The 20,258-nt window shown below is 34.6% G+C and overlaps 1 protein-coding gene across 5 annotated transcripts; it reads right to left on the bottom strand.

Annotated features, from left to right (window-relative positions):
• Positions 1 to 1,438: 1,438 nt before the first annotated feature.
• Positions 1,439 to 19,327, bottom strand: LOC128865949 (sodium-independent sulfate anion transporter-like). 5 transcript variants are annotated; one of them, XM_054106387.1, is made up of 10 exons: positions 19,301 to 19,327; positions 19,208 to 19,250; positions 6,342 to 6,641; positions 6,056 to 6,280; positions 4,137 to 4,252; positions 3,406 to 3,709; positions 2,978 to 3,280; positions 2,745 to 2,890; positions 2,515 to 2,685; positions 1,439 to 1,825 (listed from the first exon to the last, which is right to left on the bottom strand). In XM_054106387.1, exons 1-10 carry the CDS (start codon positions 19,310 to 19,312, stop codon positions 1,601 to 1,603), a joined length of 1,845 nt encoding a protein of 614 aa, XP_053962362.1. In that variant the 5' UTR covers positions 19,313 to 19,327; the 3' UTR covers positions 1,439 to 1,600. The 5 variants fall into 5 exon arrangements, with proteins under 5 accessions (XP_053962362.1, XP_053962365.1, XP_053962364.1 ...); XM_054106390.1 differs by lacking the exons at positions 19,208 to 19,250; positions 19,301 to 19,327 and adding exons at positions 17,544 to 17,723; positions 17,789 to 17,983; XM_054106389.1 differs by lacking the exons at positions 19,208 to 19,250; positions 19,301 to 19,327 and adding an exon at positions 17,544 to 17,983.
• Between the last annotated feature and the right edge of the window lie 931 nt (positions 19,328 to 20,258).

The following is a 20,258-nucleotide window of genomic DNA, read 5'->3' as shown; positions in this document are numbered from 1 at the left end:
TACCGTCGGCATCTTCCATGTGCATATGAATTATTTATATGGTGCAATGCATAGATGTATATTTGTATGCACCTATGTATGTATCCACATATGTGACATTTTAATTATCTTGTTAACTAAAATGAAGAGTATTATCAAAATGATTTGAAAATAGACAAAAAAGCTTTTTAAAAGTAAAATGTAAACTTTGTAAACCATTCATTTACATTAATGATTAGTATTTAACAATATGTTAGTACTTTTAAAAAAAATATACATATATATTTACATAGTGTACATAGTGTTAAATGCCGATTTCCTTTGAGAATATTACATTCATATATATGTATGTGGGTAGAAAAATTCTTGTCCTACCTCACAACACTTCTCATTTGCATATCTACAAGAATTGAAGAACAAATACACAAACGATCGAACTCCTACCCAATAAATGCAAAAATAGTTCTCATTTAAATGGCACGCGTTTCCATATATGTGCGTATGTATACTTGAGCCCTAACATAGATATCACGATGTACAGAAAGTGAACTACATACATATGTGAATGTGCTCTTGTTATCTACGTATGTATCTCATAATCTAATAGGCAAACATATCATCAAACCGTTTTGTTATTTACTATATTTGTTTTGATATCTCTTATGTACAATAACAAATATATCTGACATGTAGTTAATACCTCACATGCACATCAATTTAACATAATCTTAATTTAGTCATTTGTATTTGTACTTCATTATCTTTGCCGTACTATAAAAGATCATTTGCTGATCTAATTGTACTAATAAAATTGTTTACCTATGTATTCTTTTCGGGCCGATGAACTTTGCCTTGTATATGGCGGATGAGTGTGGGTTCTGTGCCGTGCGCGCATGTGAAAGGATACGGAGAGTGTACACTTTCCAAGATTTATTGACCTCTCAGACAGTAGATTAGACACTCCGACAGTGTAAGGCTTCCAAGCCAATGATCGTAATTATATAATTTTTGGAGACTCAGCTTTCAATAAATGTACGCTTGCTTGCTTACCGGTGAAGACTCATCCACTGCTCGCTTAAACCTAATCATCCATGGCCCCTCTCCCGCTGGTTCCACCCTGTCGAAACAGTTATTTTCCTGGGGTTAGATAACATCAACAACGGCTGAAAGCCTAAAGGTTCTGAACACGGTTTAGGAAATTGCTACAACAACAATGCATGGTTCTTAGAAAACATTTAAGTTTGTTATGAATTGTTACAATTTTATTTCAACGCATTTGTAATACCATTTCTAGTCAATGATATTGAATTTTTGTTCAAAGTTTTTATTAAGAATTGGTTGTCAAGATCCGCAACGTGCAAATTTTTGCTTCAAATAAAATAATACAAATAAAAAATTAATCAACTGTGAAGCCGCGAACAGAAATACGTTTTAATTACCAAAAAAACCTTGTTGAAAATTATTTACCAATGATATTTTTATTTATGAACATAAGTAAAACGTTTTGTTGGTGCTTTCATTTGCAAATATAAAAAAATATTGAAGAGGAATTACAAGTAAGTAAAGCTAAGTACAACTATAATGCCGGCACTATGTAAGATATAATTAGTTATAATATTATTTATGATGAAGCGTTTGTGGATAGAGTACCACTAGAGTCTGCATTTTTCCTTTGCAGAGCTAGATAATAGTTATTCACCACCTCTTCGATACTCTGTTCATTTTTAAACATGCAGCTCAAGTCTCTATTTAATCTACAAATAACTCCTGCTGCGCAAATATTCCAATTCCAGCACACGAGATCACATTTAAGCACCTCAAGGTCCTCTTTAAGCGAAATTATGTTCTGAAAAATAGAAAACATACAAACATACATATGGAGATTTTGATGTAATTTGCATGGTTTTTTAAACTGTTTGTCAAATGTATGTTTCTTAAAAAGATTTAAATACATACATAGGTACTTCTAGACCGCCATGTATTCAAAGTCAAAGTGGTTTTGCCAAAAACAGACGACCAAAATTTTATTTGTTGAAAGGAGTTTGATTAGTAATAGAAAAAAAAAAAATAAGTTGCCTACTCTACCTCAAGGTTTTTGCCATTTACTTTTGTTTTAATGTCTTGGCACTTTCGCAAATCTAATCCGACTTCGTTTATTAAAAGGAAATATTAAAAGTCAGTAGATTTAGTGAAAATCACTCAACTTTAATGATATCGGAGCCGTTAGTTAATAAAAACGAATTATTAATGAAATAAGTAAATACAAACGGCCAAAAGTTACTATTTTTAAAATGATAAACTTTGCGCCAAAGTTTGGATTTCACGAGAAACTTTCAACCGTCAAAGTGCGCAACGCTCTTGAGCTACTTTTATAGTTTCTGTATGCGCATGACTTGCCCACAAAAAATTATTATTTTACGCTGCAGATATAATGGCAAAAGTAATTACTTATAAAATGAAGAGAAATATGAGAAGTTAGTGAAGTACGAGTACGTCTTAGAAATTTTGATAAGATATTTCTATATAAATACATACCATAGCGACTGTATAGTCAATTGAATTAATCTCTGCTCCTTTTATAATAACGAGACTAATATCATATCTATATTCGCTCATAAACTTCACTACTTTTTCTTTCAGATATTCAGCAGACGCGAAATCCAGTGTCTGCTTGACATCCACAAAGCATACATCAAAATCATTAACCTATAATGAAATAAATGTTAATTAATTTACATCACAAATTTGATACAAACTTTTTTTACCCTTTTCTTTTCTAAATATATTTGTGGTCTTGCGCTTCTATACAATATAAAAGTAATGTTGAATATTATACCGCAAATAATCCCGTATTCAAGACTCCAAAATAGACAAGTCAAAAACGTTAAAAGAAATGGAAAAAGATCGATTTCTTAAGTGAAGAAAATGAAAATGAAGAAATTAAAATTATATTTAGTATGTAAAAATGTTTTCTTCCTTGTTAAAGTCTCTACTTTACTTTTTGATTTCCATATATCGCGCAATTTCTTTAGTTCAACAAGAGATATCATAGCTCCAATAATGACCGAGGCCAAAGTTGCTTTCGGAATATAGTAGAAAGTTTGTGTGAGAAACGCCAATGCTATCAATACCATCGAACCCGTTACAGCACCGCCTAATGGCGTTTTAACTCCACTAGCATTGTTAACAGCTGTTCTTGTAAATGAACCTGTTACTGGCATAGATGACACGAAACTCCCCATAATGTTACACATGCCAAGAGCGATCATTTCCTGTGATGCGTTAACAATTTTACCTTTGGCTGCAAAAAACAATAAAATAAAATAAAAAACAAGTTAATTTATGTGTACAAACCGACTTATCTTTTAAATAAAGCCGATTAAGTATGTGCATTAGTATTAGTTAAGACATAAGGGAAAAACTTACAAAATGCTTTGGCTATTGCCACTATTTCAAGGATCGATACCAATGGTATCGATGCCAACGAAGAGCCTATTGTGCTTATCATCTCACTGAAATACACCTCCTTTCCATCGACATATGTACTGAACGGTGGTAGTCGGAACGGTGGCAGTCCTGCTGTAATGTTACTAGTAATTTCGAATGGCGACGATCCATCTCGACTTAACTGATATGACAAAAACGTTCCAAATATTACTACCATAGCGTTGCGAGATAGAGAAATATATTTCCAAATTATCTTATTGCCGAAGGGTATATTTTTCACTTGCTAAAAATTAAAATTTATTTAATATTTTCATATGTACTTTGTTTTATAAAGGCGTTTCCAATAAAGACGGGTCGATGTTAAAAAGCTGTGGGGCCTTCTTGTTTTGGTGGTGTCTGTCAAATCGGTTATTAATCAGTCACTGATACCAATTCACTACGACAACTTGCTCGATTGAGCAGTTTGTGTAAATGATAGGCTTTATTATAAATGGTTTCAGTATATGGCTACCTCTCGCGGTTAGACGGATGCCCTCAAAGTCAATAATCCCTAACATTGCTCAAATTCAGTCGGTTTTATACATCAGAGTCATTGATAATTGGATTTCTCTAATCCTAATCTAATAATTTCTTTAATACCTCACGCACAGCTTGTTTTACTCCATTTCGACCCGCCCTTCTTAGAAATGTTTTTATTTGTTGCTCTATACCTTTAACAATAGAAGAAATATAAGACTGCATACGCCAAGTAAAGAGTCATTCAAACGAATTGATGTTATGTGTGTAAATAAATATTTCCACGCCGCAATAAATTCTGTTGACGGACCTTTGAATCAAATAAAACTACATTATATAAGAATGTGCATATAGTGAAGATCTTAAATATCAGTGATAGATTTCATTTTAGTAAAAAAATTATTATTTATTCTTTGATCAATTAAGTACAACTCAAATATATTACTAATACTGAAGCTTAAATATAATATATGGTGAACAATACGGTGAGATACATTAGTTACAATTCAAAAAGTGTATCTGCAGATTAAGGTTTAACTTTAAAGTTTCTCGTGAGTTAGAGAATATATTTAAATTTTTACAATATTGGTTGGACTGCCTTATACAACGTGTAAGTGGTTCATTGACTAAACTTGGTAAATAAGGTAAATGGAACATATTGCTGAGTTTAAGGTTACGATTAGGAAAATTAAAAATTATTAGCTCTAGTAAGAAGTGGCGTTTGATATAATTCGTGGCTACGTCCCTTATAAACATTAACGATGAATTTTTTCTTCGCATTTCTAATGCTGGCAATGCTAACAAAAGGCATCTACTCTTATATGCAGGCAAACTAACTACAGGGCCAACGAAGGGAATGAACGGCAAATCTAGTGAAACGTTTATGAACCTCAATTCCCAGATGATGCTGCAATATTCGAGGTTTGTTGTAACAAGAGAAAAATACAAATTCTTCAGCGTGGAAAGATCCTGGAACTCCTTTGAATTTCTTATTACAAAGCAGATCATAGATCTGGACTTGGCAATCATAAAGTCTATATGTATTTCTTTTCATATATTTTTGTGATGGTGGTAGTGCCCACCATGTTCGCCCGAGATGGCTACCTTGAAGCACACCTGAGGTAACTTTGATGGCATCAAATTTTATATTATTTATACTAACGAATCGAGTTCTATCTGTGAAATAAGATGCAAACCATTTCAGTAAGCTAGGGTAAAGACCAATTGAAGTCAGCTTTTTAAGTAAGAATTTATGGCTGGTATAGAATTTTCAATGCTTAAATTTTATTTAAAATATTTTTTTAGAAGTTATCTTTAAGTAAATTATAATAATATACATAATATGTATGTATTTATTTTATTACAAATTTTTATTTTTGTTTTTAATAAAATACATAACAAATGTTTTTTATTGTATACTTGTTGTAGATTTCAATACATCTTTTTTTATTTTGTTTTTCGGAACACATTTAAATACAGTTCTATGCGGCTGTGGGCGGGTCTTTTTTAATTAGATTTGAAATTTTCTGTTCAATAAGGACTCAAAAGTAGTAAAAGTTTTCAAAGATTTGGTTTTGAAGCCGTTATCAGAGAAATTCCCATTTTTAGACGACTTATCTTAACTCTAAAGAAAACGTTATCAAGAAGCCAAGTAAATTTATCGGCACATTAAATTCAATTTCGCTTTCGCAACTTGATCATGAACTATGGAAAAATCTATGACCAATTTCAGAATACCATATCTTCTGTGTCATAAAAATTGTACAACGTCTTTATTTGCTTTACAACTGAAAATTTTATCATAGTTGTAAAAAAAGTCTGACCGTTCCGTTATATTCTGATAATGCAATACATGTAACCCTGGAATTGTTTAAATGCTTTTTGTGGAAATTTGTTATTGTATTTGTTATTTTTTGGATTTAAATAGAAAAATTCTACTCAGATTCACACAAATCCGCCGCAACAGTTTCATCATAGCTCAGATGAAGCAATAATAATGAAATTTATGATTGATTTATTCTTTTTAGAGCCATTGTGAATAAATGAATGGGAAGGTGTCGATATCAAATGGGAACCATGGCCTGCGAGGTGAAATGTTCATACTTTTACTTACTTTTCATCCCGAACAGATTGTTAACTTGTGCACTACCAATTGTGCATGCTGCAGCCATTGTGAATCCCGTGATGACAGGCACGGAAATAAATCGCACAAGTACGCCTAGATTAAGGATTCCCAGGACCAATATAATGCAACCCGCTAGAAAGGATATTAATACGGCGTAGTCAGGTGTTATAACTGCGTAATCGTGCACCATCATTGCCATGATTGCTGTGGTGGCTAAATAAATTTATGAAAAAAAACTTAGCTTAAGTTTTAGTAATTGAATTTCTTTATTTACCAATGGTTATGTCCTTGCAGGAACCAAATATAATATAGGTGAAACATCCCATAAACGCTGCATAAAGACCGTATTGGGGTTGCAAGCCCGCGACGGTACCATAAGCAATTGCTTGGGGGATAGATGTAAGGCCAACTGTAAATCCGGCAATAGCATCTCGAAGTAGAAATGTTGGCTGATATTTAGGTAGCCACTTTAGAATTGGGAATTTCCCTGTGATAATACTTGGCCGGCAGAGCTTTTTACTACTGTTTAAAATTGTTGAACCAATATTAGAGTCTTGTGGCTCATATAATCCAACTAAAACAAAAAAAGGACTTCAGATAACAATACCATTTCGGACAATCTGCGCGCCAATTATTGTTTTTTTTTTTAATAACAATAAAATTATTAAATAAACTAAAACCAAACGCAGCGCTAGCAACAGAGGCTTTCGGCTGGCTTTTAGAGATATGTCGGACCAGATCTTTGAGAAATTTATAAATTTTTGAAATATTAGAATCTGAAAGATCAATTAGTAGTGATAGTGGATCATATCATCACGTCAAAGTGCTGATGTCTTTGTCATTCGAATTCGGGGCTAATAAATGCAGTATACTTAACAGGTTTTTCCGGAGGACGAGATAGTTACCAGTTAAAAATATGTTATTTTAATATTTGGGGAGGCGAGATAGGAGGGTTATATTCAAAAATTTAATTTTTTTAGTTCAAGGATAAGTTAAATTTTCATTTATATGAACCTTTTGTTTTATATGTACGCAGCATTAACCCACTCAAAAAATAAACATATGGGTATATACATATATATGTATATATATATATATAACATAATATACAATTTGCGCTTACACGCGTTGTGGGTGTTTGACCGAGCTCCTCCTCCTGTTTGTGGCGTGCGTCTTGTTGTGGTTCCACAAACGTACTTATATATGTATATAGTAAGTCACAATTAATTAAAAATAATAAATATAGGGTTATTCAATAGGTGCGCTTCAACTTTTTTCGAACGACGCAATATTTTTTATTTTTCGCTTGTCATTTGTAAACTTCATTAGTATACATTTCATCATGGAACGCTACACACTTGAGCAACGATTGCAAATCGTGCAAATTTTTTATGAAAATAATCGTTCTGTTGCTGCTACTTTAAGAGCATTACGGCCATTTTACGGTCCATTTAACAAGCCGTCCCGTTTTGGGGTTATGTGAAGTCATTGGTCTACAGTAACAAGCCGGCGACGATTTGTGAGCTCAGAGCCAATATTGAACGCGAAATTGCTGGAATTTCGACCGATTTATGCAAAAGAGTGGTCGAAAATTGGGTTCAACGATTGGACTTCGTAAAACGTGCACGCGGTGGTCATGCAAAAGAAATCGAATTTCATACTTAAATGTATATGTTCAAACTCGATAATAAAAAAAAAATTAGTTAAAAAAGTCAAACCGTTTGTGTTTTATTCGAAAAAGTTCAAAAGTTGAAGCGCTCTTACTGAAAAACCCTATATATCATTTTCATTCAGAACATTTCATTCCGCATTTGATCTGTTTGTTATGTGGCATAAGTTTAGCACAATGATTTTGAATAACCCGCTTCTAGCAGAAAAACTTAATTGCAGCAAAAGTGTCGCTGTAGCAACTTGGATAATTGCAAGATTAACTACTTTTTAAAAACCCAAGACTCTTTCTTTATAGCCACATTTTTTATTTTTATTTTTTTCAGGAATTATGTATTGGTTTAGGAAGTTACATTGAAAATCTCATGGATGTATACTTGTCGCTGGTAAATTATTGTAAGTTGATTTTAATTTGCCGAAGACGCCGCTGCTGTAAGTGGTTTTCAAAATTTTCAAAAGCAACAAAAATATCGTTCAAAATCGTACTAAAATGACAATCAAAATCAGCCTTAATAATTGGTCCACATGTCGGAAGCTATTGATTTCTTACTTAAGAAATGTAGTAGTCGAACGCATTGGGTCAGGTTTACTACCGCCTTCGCTCTTGAAGCAAATTTTTTTATAGTATTCGTACTTTGAATGAATTCTTTCTTTATTACGAACACTTAGCCCAGCTTTCATTTTCTCAATTTTTAAGTTGGCAATAAAAGTTAAAGTTTTTATTATTATTATTATTTTTGATTTTATATTATTTATGTACATATGTACATATAAATGTTCCTTTCGGTTAATGCATGTACCGATAATTATTCTCCTTATATGCGTTCAAAATATCTATTTTATTTTATTTTATTTTTTCATTAAAACTGAAATTTGGTGACATTGCCACTATAAAGTTTGCACTTCACACTGCAAAACTAACTGAAATTTAGTTCGTTGTGAATTCCCCAACGAAACATGTGCACGAATTTCTTTTCATTTATCCATAAATGCATATACCTATGCACAGATGTATGTACTTGTACATATCTCACGTCCATTTCATTGTGTTTCACATTTTGTTTTGCTGCTGATGAGGAGTTTGCGTTCGTTCAATAGAGATGATTTTTAGAAAAGCTTTGTCCGCGTCCGGTAAAGACAATTGCCCGCTTAGGAGTCAAGTTGCTCCAAATAATGACAAAAAATGCTGTTTTAAAGTAATTGGTGATCGCTCAACACGAGTATCTGATAGGGGAGTTTTTACAATACAATATAATGCATATTTGTTGGGATTCCGATTTATGTTTAGTAATATTAGCGAAATTTCAAAATATTAAATTTTATGAGAATAATTTGACGTGATGCTGTGATTATAAATTAGACGCACATATGTACATACTATGTATGTGTGTATGTTTGAACATATGTATATGAATTTACACATGTGTTTCTACATATATATGTGCATATATGTATGTACATATTAAAACTGTTTGAGAAATGTTACTAGACTTATTTACGGAAACTTTCAATAAATTAAGAATGCACATACACATGAAAAAATTACAATAGGTTTTCACAAGAAATTCATTAAACTTTTCGCATGCCATACGCTTTCATAAACAGTACAATTTACGGCATTGTTTTATGATGCAATCTGAGAATTTTATTTATTTAATTAACAATATTTTGTATACGTATAACGATGACAGACACACAAACTTGTCTTATATGCGATCACTCATACATAAATACATATGTAGGTATATATATATTTATGAATAAGAATTCGTATGTACGTATATGTATTTATCAGTCAATGAATTTGCTAAATAATCGTTTATTAAAAAGTACAATATTTACCGTCTACATTTGTCATATTTGCAAGGAAACACAAAAAAAAAACAACTAAATCGTTAACAGCAATTCGCGACAGTAATTCAATGTATCTGTGTACAATTACAATACATGTATATACATATATGTATGTACATATGACACGCCACGCGATATCACCACCGATCGGTTAGAGCGTTGAATTGTAATTGCCCAACAAGTAGACGGCTCTGTTCAAGATCTGCTTTACCAATATACGAAGTATTAAAGGTTCTGACAGCTGATACTCGCATTAAACAGCTAATGGCTAATCTACTTAAACCTGCAGATTTCTCAGGCAATTTGAGATAGCGACTCAAGTTTGCTTATGAACTAGAAATTAACTTTATGTACTTTTTGTGGTGGTAAAATAATTAATAAAGTAACGAGGTAGGCTATACCAAAGTATTCGCTAATAACAACTAACTGTACTATATTTTTTTCTTACATTACCCTCTTTAAAATATTATCTGCTAACTATAAAAATTATACATGATTTCCATCCATACTTATCAAGTTGTAAAATCCAAATGTGTGCTTCACGCTACATATATGCGGATTCTAAAATGTGGAAAGTTTAAAAAGCTCGGCCAAACACCAATTTCTGTCTATTCTTATATGAGCATTTACCGTGTTACGGATGCTCCGGTTAGAGTTGTGAAACTCTGCACATTTGCACATTTTTGAATGGAACAAAAAACTTTAAGCATTGTGTTAATCTAAATCTAAAATTTTAAAACTAAAAAAAATTTGACAACTAAACTTAACGTAACGACTCTTGACTAGTACTCGTATATCTTTACATAGTTTTTGTTGTAACGCTTAAACGTACTCACGGATATGACGATAGGCTCACATGTGTACATATGTAAAGTGTTTTCCAATAAGAGGTGTTATTTTGATAGTCAATGAAAAATGCTATTTTTTAATATAAGTGATCGGATGTTTATTTCATTATAAAGAGGAAGGTATGTCGTTAATAGTGGAAAATAACATCCGGCAAATGACCACCACGACCACGCTTACAGCACAATATCTTTTTCATGAAATTTTTCATAACCGAATTGCAACGTGGTTGCCCTATGCCCTCGATAGCCTCACGCATTCCATATTTGAGGACTTGGGCTGTTGGCGTAGACCTTCTCTTTCACGTGGCCCCAAAGAAAAAAGTCAGAAGGTGTTAAATCATAAGATCTCGGTGGCCAATTGCGATCACCTCTTCGAGAGATACCACGGTCCGGAAACCTTTCCATTAAATGATCAATGGCTTCGTTGCATGTGTGGCACGTGGTGCCGTCTTGTTGAAAATAAACGTTGTCCAGAACAATAGCATCCAGATCAATACAGCCATAAAAAATCGTTAATCATATCTCGATAGCGATAGATAACACCTGTTATTGGAAAACCCTTCATTTACATGCGAGTATATACAATATATGTGTACATATAGATTTCTTCCTGTAGGGTAATCGGACAGTTTCTAAGTTTACTTAATTGGAAAAATACAGATTAGCACTGAAAAGCATATTGCAAACATGAAATATGCCTTTACCATACATATCTCTGCAGAGGTATTGGCGATCCCGTGCATGTGGTCGGAAAAAATTGTGCAATTGCATGTATGCACATGCGACGAATTCTGAATTTTTTGTTTTTTCTTTTTTTTTTACCCTTATTATTGTTTCTATTTCAACTTAAAATATTTACAATTTTTCTTTCTTTTGGGGTTTCAACAGTATTTAGAAGCCAATACCACTATATACATTTATCTAAGAAAAAAACAAAAATTAACTCGTTATTTAATTAATTTAATTATTTAATGAATAAATATATTCATAAAATTGTGACACCATTTACATCTGCAGGTCAGTTGGTCGTTTGCGCTTAAGTCTCCTCGTCTCGGTTTCCTCTTTTCATGGAAGTTGCCGAATTTCCCTGTTAGAATGTTCTAATAGTCGGTTTGTGTGTCTTAAGCTGTTGTTGCGTATTTCTTCATGGACTGTTTTTACTTTAAGTTCTCGATGGAGATTATCATTTAGTATATACCACTCTGCTTTTGATATTATACGGAGTATCTTATTTTGCGTTTGTTGTATAATTTTTATATTTGTTCTGCTCGCAGTTCCCCAAAGCTCTGAGCCATATTTCCATATTGGTGTTATAATTACTTTGTATATTAGTATCTTATTTTCTAGTGAGAGCGTTGAATTCTTTCCCAAAAGCCAATGAAGTTGTTTAAACCTAGTCTTGATTTCGCGTCGTTTTTGTCCAATGTGTAACTTCCAGTTAAGTTTATTGTCTATAATCATACCCAAGTATTTTGCTCTTGTGTCGTGGTGGATTTGTTTATTCTTTATGAATATTGGATTGTATTGTTTTTTTCTCTTGTTAGTGTATGTGACGTGGGCGGTTTTATCTTCGTTTATTTTGATTCCCCATTTCTCGAACCATTGAGTGGTGTTGTCAAGTAATTCCTGAAGTTTATAAGCAGCCGTTCTTGGATCTTTGTCTGATGCTAACAACACAGTGTCGTCTGCAAATGTTGTTATTAGAGAATTCTTAGTTGCTGGTGTAGGGATATCAGCTGTGTAAAGAAGGTAAAGAAGCGGCCCAAGGACACTACCTTGCGGTACACCTGCTTCCATTGTTAGTATATCAGAATACTTATCTTCGAATTTTACATAAAATTTTCTTCCAGTTATATAACTTTTCATTAGTTCGTACTAGTCTGTTGGTAAATAAGTCAAGAGCTTTTGTAGAAGTCCTGCGTGCCATACTGTGTCAAAAGATTTGGCCACGTCGAGATATACTGCTTCACACGTTCGTTTTTTATCGATGTCTTCAAAAATTTTGTTTGTAACTCTGTGAACTTGTTGGATGGTGGAATGTTTTTGCCTGAATCCGAATTGGTGGCAAGGTATTATTTTGTCCTTTTGTATAATGGGATCGATTCTGTCAAAAAGTAACTTTTCAAAAATTTTTGATAATACTGGTAGTAGGCTTATAGGTCTGTACGAAGTTACTTGCATAGGATCTTTGCATGGTTTTGGTATTGCGATAATTTGAGCAATTTTCCATACTTTTGGGAAATATTTCAAGTTCAAGATTTGATTGAACAAGTTCCTTATATAGATAAGCCCCTTCTCTGGGAGTTCTCTTAAAATTTTTCCAGTTATTAGGTCATATCTTGGCGACTTCTTAGGATCAGTTCTCTTACATATGCATTGTTTTATTTCTTCTAATGTAACATTTTTTGGTTTGCATGGATCTTTTTTTGCGTTCGTAAAAGTACTTTTGAAGTGTTTTGCGAGAACTTCAGCCTTGTCAAGATTTGTTCTAGTCCAGCTGCCATCAAGTTTTCTGATAGGTGGTTTGTATAAAATTTTATTTTCGATTTTGTTTGTAGCTTTCCATAGTGAATAGTTTGTCGTTATACCGGGTCCAAGTTTTTCGATGCGTCTCTTAAGTTTCATATTTTTATGGTCGAATAGCATTTGCTTTGTAGCAGCGTTTAGCTTGCTTTTGTCAAGTGGCAGCCTTGTTATTTGCCAGCGTTTACGTAAGCGGTTTTTGATTTTGATTTTTTCTTGGATGTGTGCAGGTATATTAAGCTCGAGGAACAGATAGTTTCTTGTGGAGTTGATTTCATAGTGGCGTTCATTATTGTGTGATTAAAATAGGCTATCGTACTGTCGATTTCGTCAAAGGTCTTTAAGCTTATTTTATTGTTAAGATTACGGATGACTATTTCTCTAAAAGTATCCCAGCAGGTTTTTTTGTTATATATGTTTCTATTCGAGGATTCCTTCGTATATGAGCTCTGATATTTCATTATTATTGGGGAATGGTCAGACGACAATTCAATTAACGATTTAATTGACATATCTTCGTGGTTAACGTTTTTTGTTATAAAAAAGTCGATCAGATCTGGACTTTTTTTTGGATCAGTTGGCCAGTATGTTGGGTCGCCACTACCTATGAACTTGCTGTTGTTCCTTTTCATGGCGTCCAGTAAATTACGTCCTTTGGAGTTCGTCAATCTTGAACCCCAAATTGCATTTTTAGCATTATAATCCCCGCCAGCTATGTATCGTTTGCCAAGTGTTTTCAAAAAGTTGTAGTATTGTGATATGGAATTTATGTATTTTGGGGGGCAATATGCAGCAGAGATTGTTAGTTTGCCGTCTTCATCTTCGATTTGGATCGATGTCGCTTGATTGTTTTCTTTTTCGTATTTTTCTAATTCAATGCATTTAATGTCTTGCCTAATTATTATCGCTGCGCCTCCATGGGCTTTGTTGTCAGGGTGGTTTGTGACAAATATTTTATAATTAGGTATTCTTGCAAAGCTTTTGTCAGTGAAGTGTGTTTCAGAAATTAATAATACGTCTATTGAATTATGGTTTATAAACACTATCAGTTCTTTCAAGTGTTGGCCCAAGCCGTTTGCATTCCAAGCGACTATTTTCAGTCTACTTGTGCTGCCCATCTATTTTGTTCACGAGCAGTGTTATAATATTCATTATGTTTGACATTTGTGCGAAGACCTGCTTCATCATTTCTTTTAACTCTTTGATGTTGTCGTTTGAAGTTGCTTCAGAATTTGTTTCAGAAGTTGTCACACCCGATTGTGGGTTGTTAGAAATAACTTGGGCATATGACATTGTCGGTTTGACATATTGTGAATCTATTTGCCGATTTAAAGCGTTTTGCTGTTTATCAGTATTCAATTGTTTGTTACGTTGCTCTGGGTATTGTTTTATTTTGAGTGCTTTGTACACCGCGCATCCTCTGTAGCTCGCTGTGTGTTTGCCTCCGCAATGGGCGCATTTTATGTTGCTGCTATTTTCTACAACACACTCTATAGTTTTGTGATTACCCGCGCATTTTACACAAACTGGGGTTTTTGTGCAAAAGTTTTTAGTGTGTCCGTATTTTTGACAATTTGTGCATTGTGGAATTGTTTTCTTTTGATGAGGCGGTTCAAAACTTATTTTGCAGTGCAATAGATTATTTATTGAATAAATATCTTTATTGTTTGCACCTTGCTTCATCTCCAATGAGAACAATGGCAGAGGTTTCTTTGTGCCTTTTTGCAAAATATTTTGAATATTAATTATTTCATGGCCTAATTCTAGTAGTTCCTGCTTAATTTCATCTTTATCAGCCGAATAATGCATTCCCCTTAGGAATACTTTGAATCCTCTTTCTTCCTTTAGTTTAAAAGTATAATACTGGGTTTTCTTCTCCTTTAATAAATTAATGATTGCAGTATAATTGTGTGATTCGAGTGTCTGTAGTTTAACTTCATTGTTTTTCAAAGCCTTAAGTTCATATTTGCAATCAGGAATGGTACTCAGTGCCTGCATTAACATATCAATGCGTTCCACTGTTATCGGTTGGGTCATTGTCTGGTTCGTCGTCTGAAAGCAATTCGAACATGTTTGACGATGTTTGCTGGCTGAGCCAATATGACGTTAGCTTTCTTTGGTTTGTTGTTGTGTCTTTGCTTTTATGTTTTTTTGTGCTATGTATATAATCATTTTGCTTACTTGGGGAGTTGCGGTACCGTTTTTGCGTAGTTTGACTGCCGTGTTTTTGTTGGAGCTTTCACATTCGTTGTTTTGTTTGTTGGACTGCTTTACTTGTGTAATTTCCTTCGTTGTTTCTGTTTGCTGTTGTTGGATTGCTGGGATAGCTGTGTTTACTGTTTGCAGGGTGTTTCTCTTTGTTGTCATTATCGGCGCTGATGTGAATATCACTGATGTGGTTGTTGTAGCTGAGTAGAATGACGCGAGAGTGGTTATAGGCGTATTTGTTGTTGGGACTTTGTAATTTGTTTGGTAGGTCGTGCTTGTTGGGGTTTTGTTTTGTTCACTCCATGAAGTTGGTTCGCTTGGTGACAGTACATTTGGTGTTGTTGTACGAGTTAAAAGTTGATTTATATGTACACATGTGTTCGCTGCGTTATCGCGAGGTTCGCTGAAGTGTGTTTTTGGCGCAAGCTTTGACGAATTTTGTCGCTCTTGCGGTGGAGAATGCCCCACAGGCATCTCAAGTTGTTTCTGTTTTTGTTTATTATTAAAATTATTTTTTGTTTTGCACTTTCACTTAAGTATGTAAAATGTCGAATAAGCTGATGTATTTTCAGCGTGTAAGCGTCTATATCGCAATTCGGAAATTTTTTGAGTTTGGTTTTATCACTTTGATAGGCTATACTCGAGAGCTGTTAAAATCACGTCCGTTCAAAAGTAACGTCCGAAACTGAACTCTGAATGGCCTTCATTAAATTACCGCTACAAAACAGTTGCAAAACAATTATTAAAATTTAAAGAAAAATGCCAAAAAGAGCGGCTATTTTTGTGCGGCTACGCTTTTTCTTGTACGAAATTAAGCTACTAAGCTCGAAACCATTTTAAATACCAGGGGGGCCAACCTGCGGCTCTTAAAATGATTATTTGTAGCTATCGATATATGTAACCGAGTTCCCTTTTCAGTTAGGTGCTATTATGTTGTTAAAAATATGTTACGTTTGTATCCAAATAAAATGTCTCACAATAATTCCGCGGTTTCGATATTAAAAATAGATTAGATAAAGAAAATAACATAAAGAAAACTTTTGATGTGTCTCTTAATAAACTTGTAAATATTTCAACCCCCTGGGATAATCTATATTTTTTAATCGGTTGGTAAGAGGTACATAAAACATAACGGAAGAAACATTTGCCGTAATCAAGTCTCCAAATCTAACTGATAAGCTGCCAGTGGCACCTACATTCTCATTTCGTAGGTTATTTTATTGCGACAACATTGTTTATTGTGGTATTTAAAAGTTCTAAGGATATTTTTAAAATCAGAAAAAAAAAACATTTATTACAATATTTTTAAAAGCAAATAAGAAGAGAATATCTGTAATCTATGTATGTTAACTCCGAGATCACAGGATTTGGTTGTTTTTCAGGTCCGGAAAATTTTCAAATATCGAATTGGAAGGAGTAAAAACTTTGAAATTGAAAAATTTGATTACAATAAAAACTTTTCAATTTCCAAGAAGCTCGAATTGTAGATAAATTTATATAAATGCGATGTAATGTTACACTTAATGCTCGACGAAATAAAACATAATAAATTTCCTTTACGTAAGATTAGGACGAATGGATTACAGAAGGTGGGCCTTCCGAAAACAGTTATTTTATTTTTTGTTATTTTGACAAGTTTGACCCTCAATACAAACAAAAGGAGGAGAAATTACATATGTATTTGTGAAAATTCAGTGAATGAGTTGGCAATATTGTGGGAGTTAAACTAATAAAAACAAAGTGTTGAGTGCTAAATTGTGAAAACACAAATGAATATAAAGCCTCAAAATGCTGTTTTTGCGTTTTTAAGCGGAAGACGCCTTCGCAAGAATGTGTATGTGTGTGAGTATAATTTCTTGTGTTGGCGGTTTCTATTTCTTTCGCCTACTCTTCCTCTTTTCAGGCAAGTTCTTTTATGCATGGGCTCTGACGACGCAGCAAATTCGGAAGGCGCAACCATGTATTCTATCATTTTTGAGACGCGACGTTTTGAGGTCCTACTACGTGTCTTCTCCAATTTGTAGCCCTACTCTCAAGGTTTTCCGTGAGAGTGATTTGGTGGATCGGAATCCTTCCTATCCTGTTATTTACTACATTTTTGAACCTCCTCCAAATTGGTTCTTAATGGATTTCGATACGGTAAGGGTGGATCTACCTTAAGATCCAGATCGTAGAGGATCCAACTGTAATCCGAAACAGAACTTTTATTGGAGACTCTCCAATTATCTACTCTTAGTGTATTGTTTTCAGACAGAATAGTAACACCAATACTACCGCCTATCCCCTGAAGTATTCCGTACTAGGTGAAAGTGATAGTATTACCCCTGTTACATACCGATAACTTATATTAATAATGAAATTGTAAAAAGACTTACCTCGGTCATTCGTCTCAAAGCTTCTCCATGCCTCGCGCTGGCGTCGCATTCGAGTAACAGGATTTTGTTCTTGTTTTCGAGCACAAGCCTGCGAGCCTCCTCGGGTGGTGCTGGCCGGATAGAAGTATGTTGCTGACGCCGTCAGCGGCCTCCACCCCAACAGCTGTCACACCCTGTGAACTATACGGTGGAATTAAAAATTTATTTCAAGGTTTTTTTAGCTACAATACATGACTTGGGATTACCTTAAATCTGTTTATAGCACAAATTGTAGTTTTTTCCAGTAAACCTCTTTACCTCACGCACTGGTGGTCCGCACTCAAAGTTCCTGAATTAAGGTGATGTCGACGTCCTCCTCCACCAGGAGAACGGTTAGGTTGTCCGTTGCAGTCTGCGAGTGCTTCAGACTTATTTGAACAACCTTTAAAAGTATGTTTAATAGTTCGCTTTTTTAGGTTCGGCGTCATCTAGCTGCATACCAGTCCGCAGCTCGTTGGCACCGTTGACCTCATCCTGCTCCTCCTCCGGATTCGCAGAACGGAATATCTTTAGCTGGGCCTTTCGTATGCCGAACCGAAGTTTGTTCCCCACTTTTTCCAGTGGTTCAATGCTTTCTTCTGTTATTTGAAGGAGGAACGACACGCTGTGCTTCTGCGGAGCCTCCGCTTTAATGATTGACCAGTCGGTAATCGGCACTGAGCGGTTATGAGCCTGAAGATAAGGAATCAACTGATTTGCTTCAAACCCCATGTTTGGTATCCAGATACGGGCTCTCGGCCTTCGTGGAATCTCGCTGGCTGGAATGAGCTTGAGTTTCAAACCCTCCCAGCAGTTCTGTATTTTGTCAATCGTGTTGATGAGGAAATTCAAGGAGAATTGGTCATCACATTTGATGACACGGTAACAGCGGACCACCTCCACCGAGTCGAAGCTTGGTGATTGACCCTCCGGGTTCGCCATGACATGGTCGACGACTATGCGAGACAGCCGTGCCTCAATCTCCGACCATTTGTCGAGCACTGGTTTACCGCGGTTGGAAGTTGAGTCTACCAATGCCATTTGAAAACGGTCCCGTACCATCTCACTGAATCGCTTTATAGGTTTAGAAGCAACCGCACCCTGATCTAATATCTTGTGCTTCTTGGTTACATTCCCACAATCCCGAGCCTCAAAATCTGACCATTTGTCGAGTACTGGTTTACCGCGGGTAGAAGTTCCGCCTACCAATGCCATTCGAAAACGGTCCCGTCCCATTTCACTTAATTGCTTGATAGGTTTAGAGGCACCCGCGCCCTGATCTGAGATCTTATACCTCTTGGTCATATTCCCACTTTCGTCGTGCGAGAGGTTTCGTTTTCTGACTTCTGTTATACTGGTGGCTTGGAGTTCCAGGTATTCGTCCACCACCTTTTGACATCTTACCTTATCGGCCTCATCTTTGGGATGAACTCTACCTTCGGCCTCGTTTTTACGAATCCTCTCAAGGATAGCGAGAGACCTCTTATAAAGCTTAAGCTTTGATGGACCTTTGTTTTCACGCTTTTGCTTCATGGCTTTAGCAGATGAGAGAAAATGGATAATGGAGAAAAATTATTGCTACCACGAAATATACGTAAAGATTTGGTATATTTATTTATTATTACATCTGCCAATATTTACATTACCTGACTCTTCAGAAGCCCCGAAACCTCCTATTCCACTATTTACCTAAAAAGATTTCTTTAATTATAAAATTTAAGCAAATAAGAATAACTTACACTTTCAAACATTATACAAAACTATAAGCAAAGTCTACCAACTAATTGTTAAATTTTCCACAGTTGAGTTCACCTCACTTTAAGCACAGAGTGACACATACACAACAAAAAGCACTAGATAATACTATCCAATAAAAATGCCAGCAAGTAATAAATGTTATTATTTGTAAATGAAAGTCAAATGTGCAAGAGTGGGAATAAGTAGAGCATCCCCATTGCTTCGTTAGAAAAAAAGATGATGTTGGATGGAATTTTTCATGCTGATTGTAACGGTTCTAAGCTGTAATAGGTTTTGAAACCTGTCAAGTAGCTTTGGAGATACAACATTTTTAGTTCTGTTGTATTCATTATAAGAATTTCTATTGAGCCTCATTTTTGTGTTGTTTTCTCTAGTGAAGCGTTGCGTATTCTTTTGCTATACCCTAGAAGGAAATAGAAATATAATATCTTCTATTTAGGACTATAAATAGATTTCATTATATTAATATTTGCCTCCATTGACCCACTTTTCAGTTTTTTTATTAATTTGTATCAAAGAGCTGATAGTTCAATATTGTTAATATTAGTTTCATTAAATCTGATTTACTTAGCTATTTTGAAAATGAAATATAATATTAAGACTGCAAGTTGCCCACATGAGAAAACGGGACAAACTTAAAACATAATTTTGACAGATGTTAACAAACAGGGATGATTATCAGGTTTGGCCTTGGGCCGTGATGACTGTGTTAATTTTTTTCGCATATCACCAACACAATTTCAGTGTCTTCGTGAACAAACCACTGTCATCGCCTCGCTAAGTCAGCCGCTGAGAGCCGGCTAACGACCAATTCACATGTAATTTCTTCTCTCTTTGGAGGAACCTGACGTCCGACTTGTCAAACTCGCGAAAAATAAAGTAACTGTTTTTAGAAAATGCTACCTTCGGAATTCAATTCACCTTGAAATAGAGCATTGG

This window comes from Anastrepha ludens, chromosome 6 (genome assembly GCF_028408465.1).
Source record: "Anastrepha ludens isolate Willacy chromosome 6, idAnaLude1.1, whole genome shotgun sequence".
Classification (NCBI taxonomy): Eukaryota; Metazoa; Arthropoda; class Insecta; order Diptera; family Tephritidae; genus Anastrepha; species Anastrepha ludens.
The sequence above is the reverse complement of the archived record's forward strand: the minus strand, read 5'-3'. Positions and strand labels throughout refer to the sequence as shown.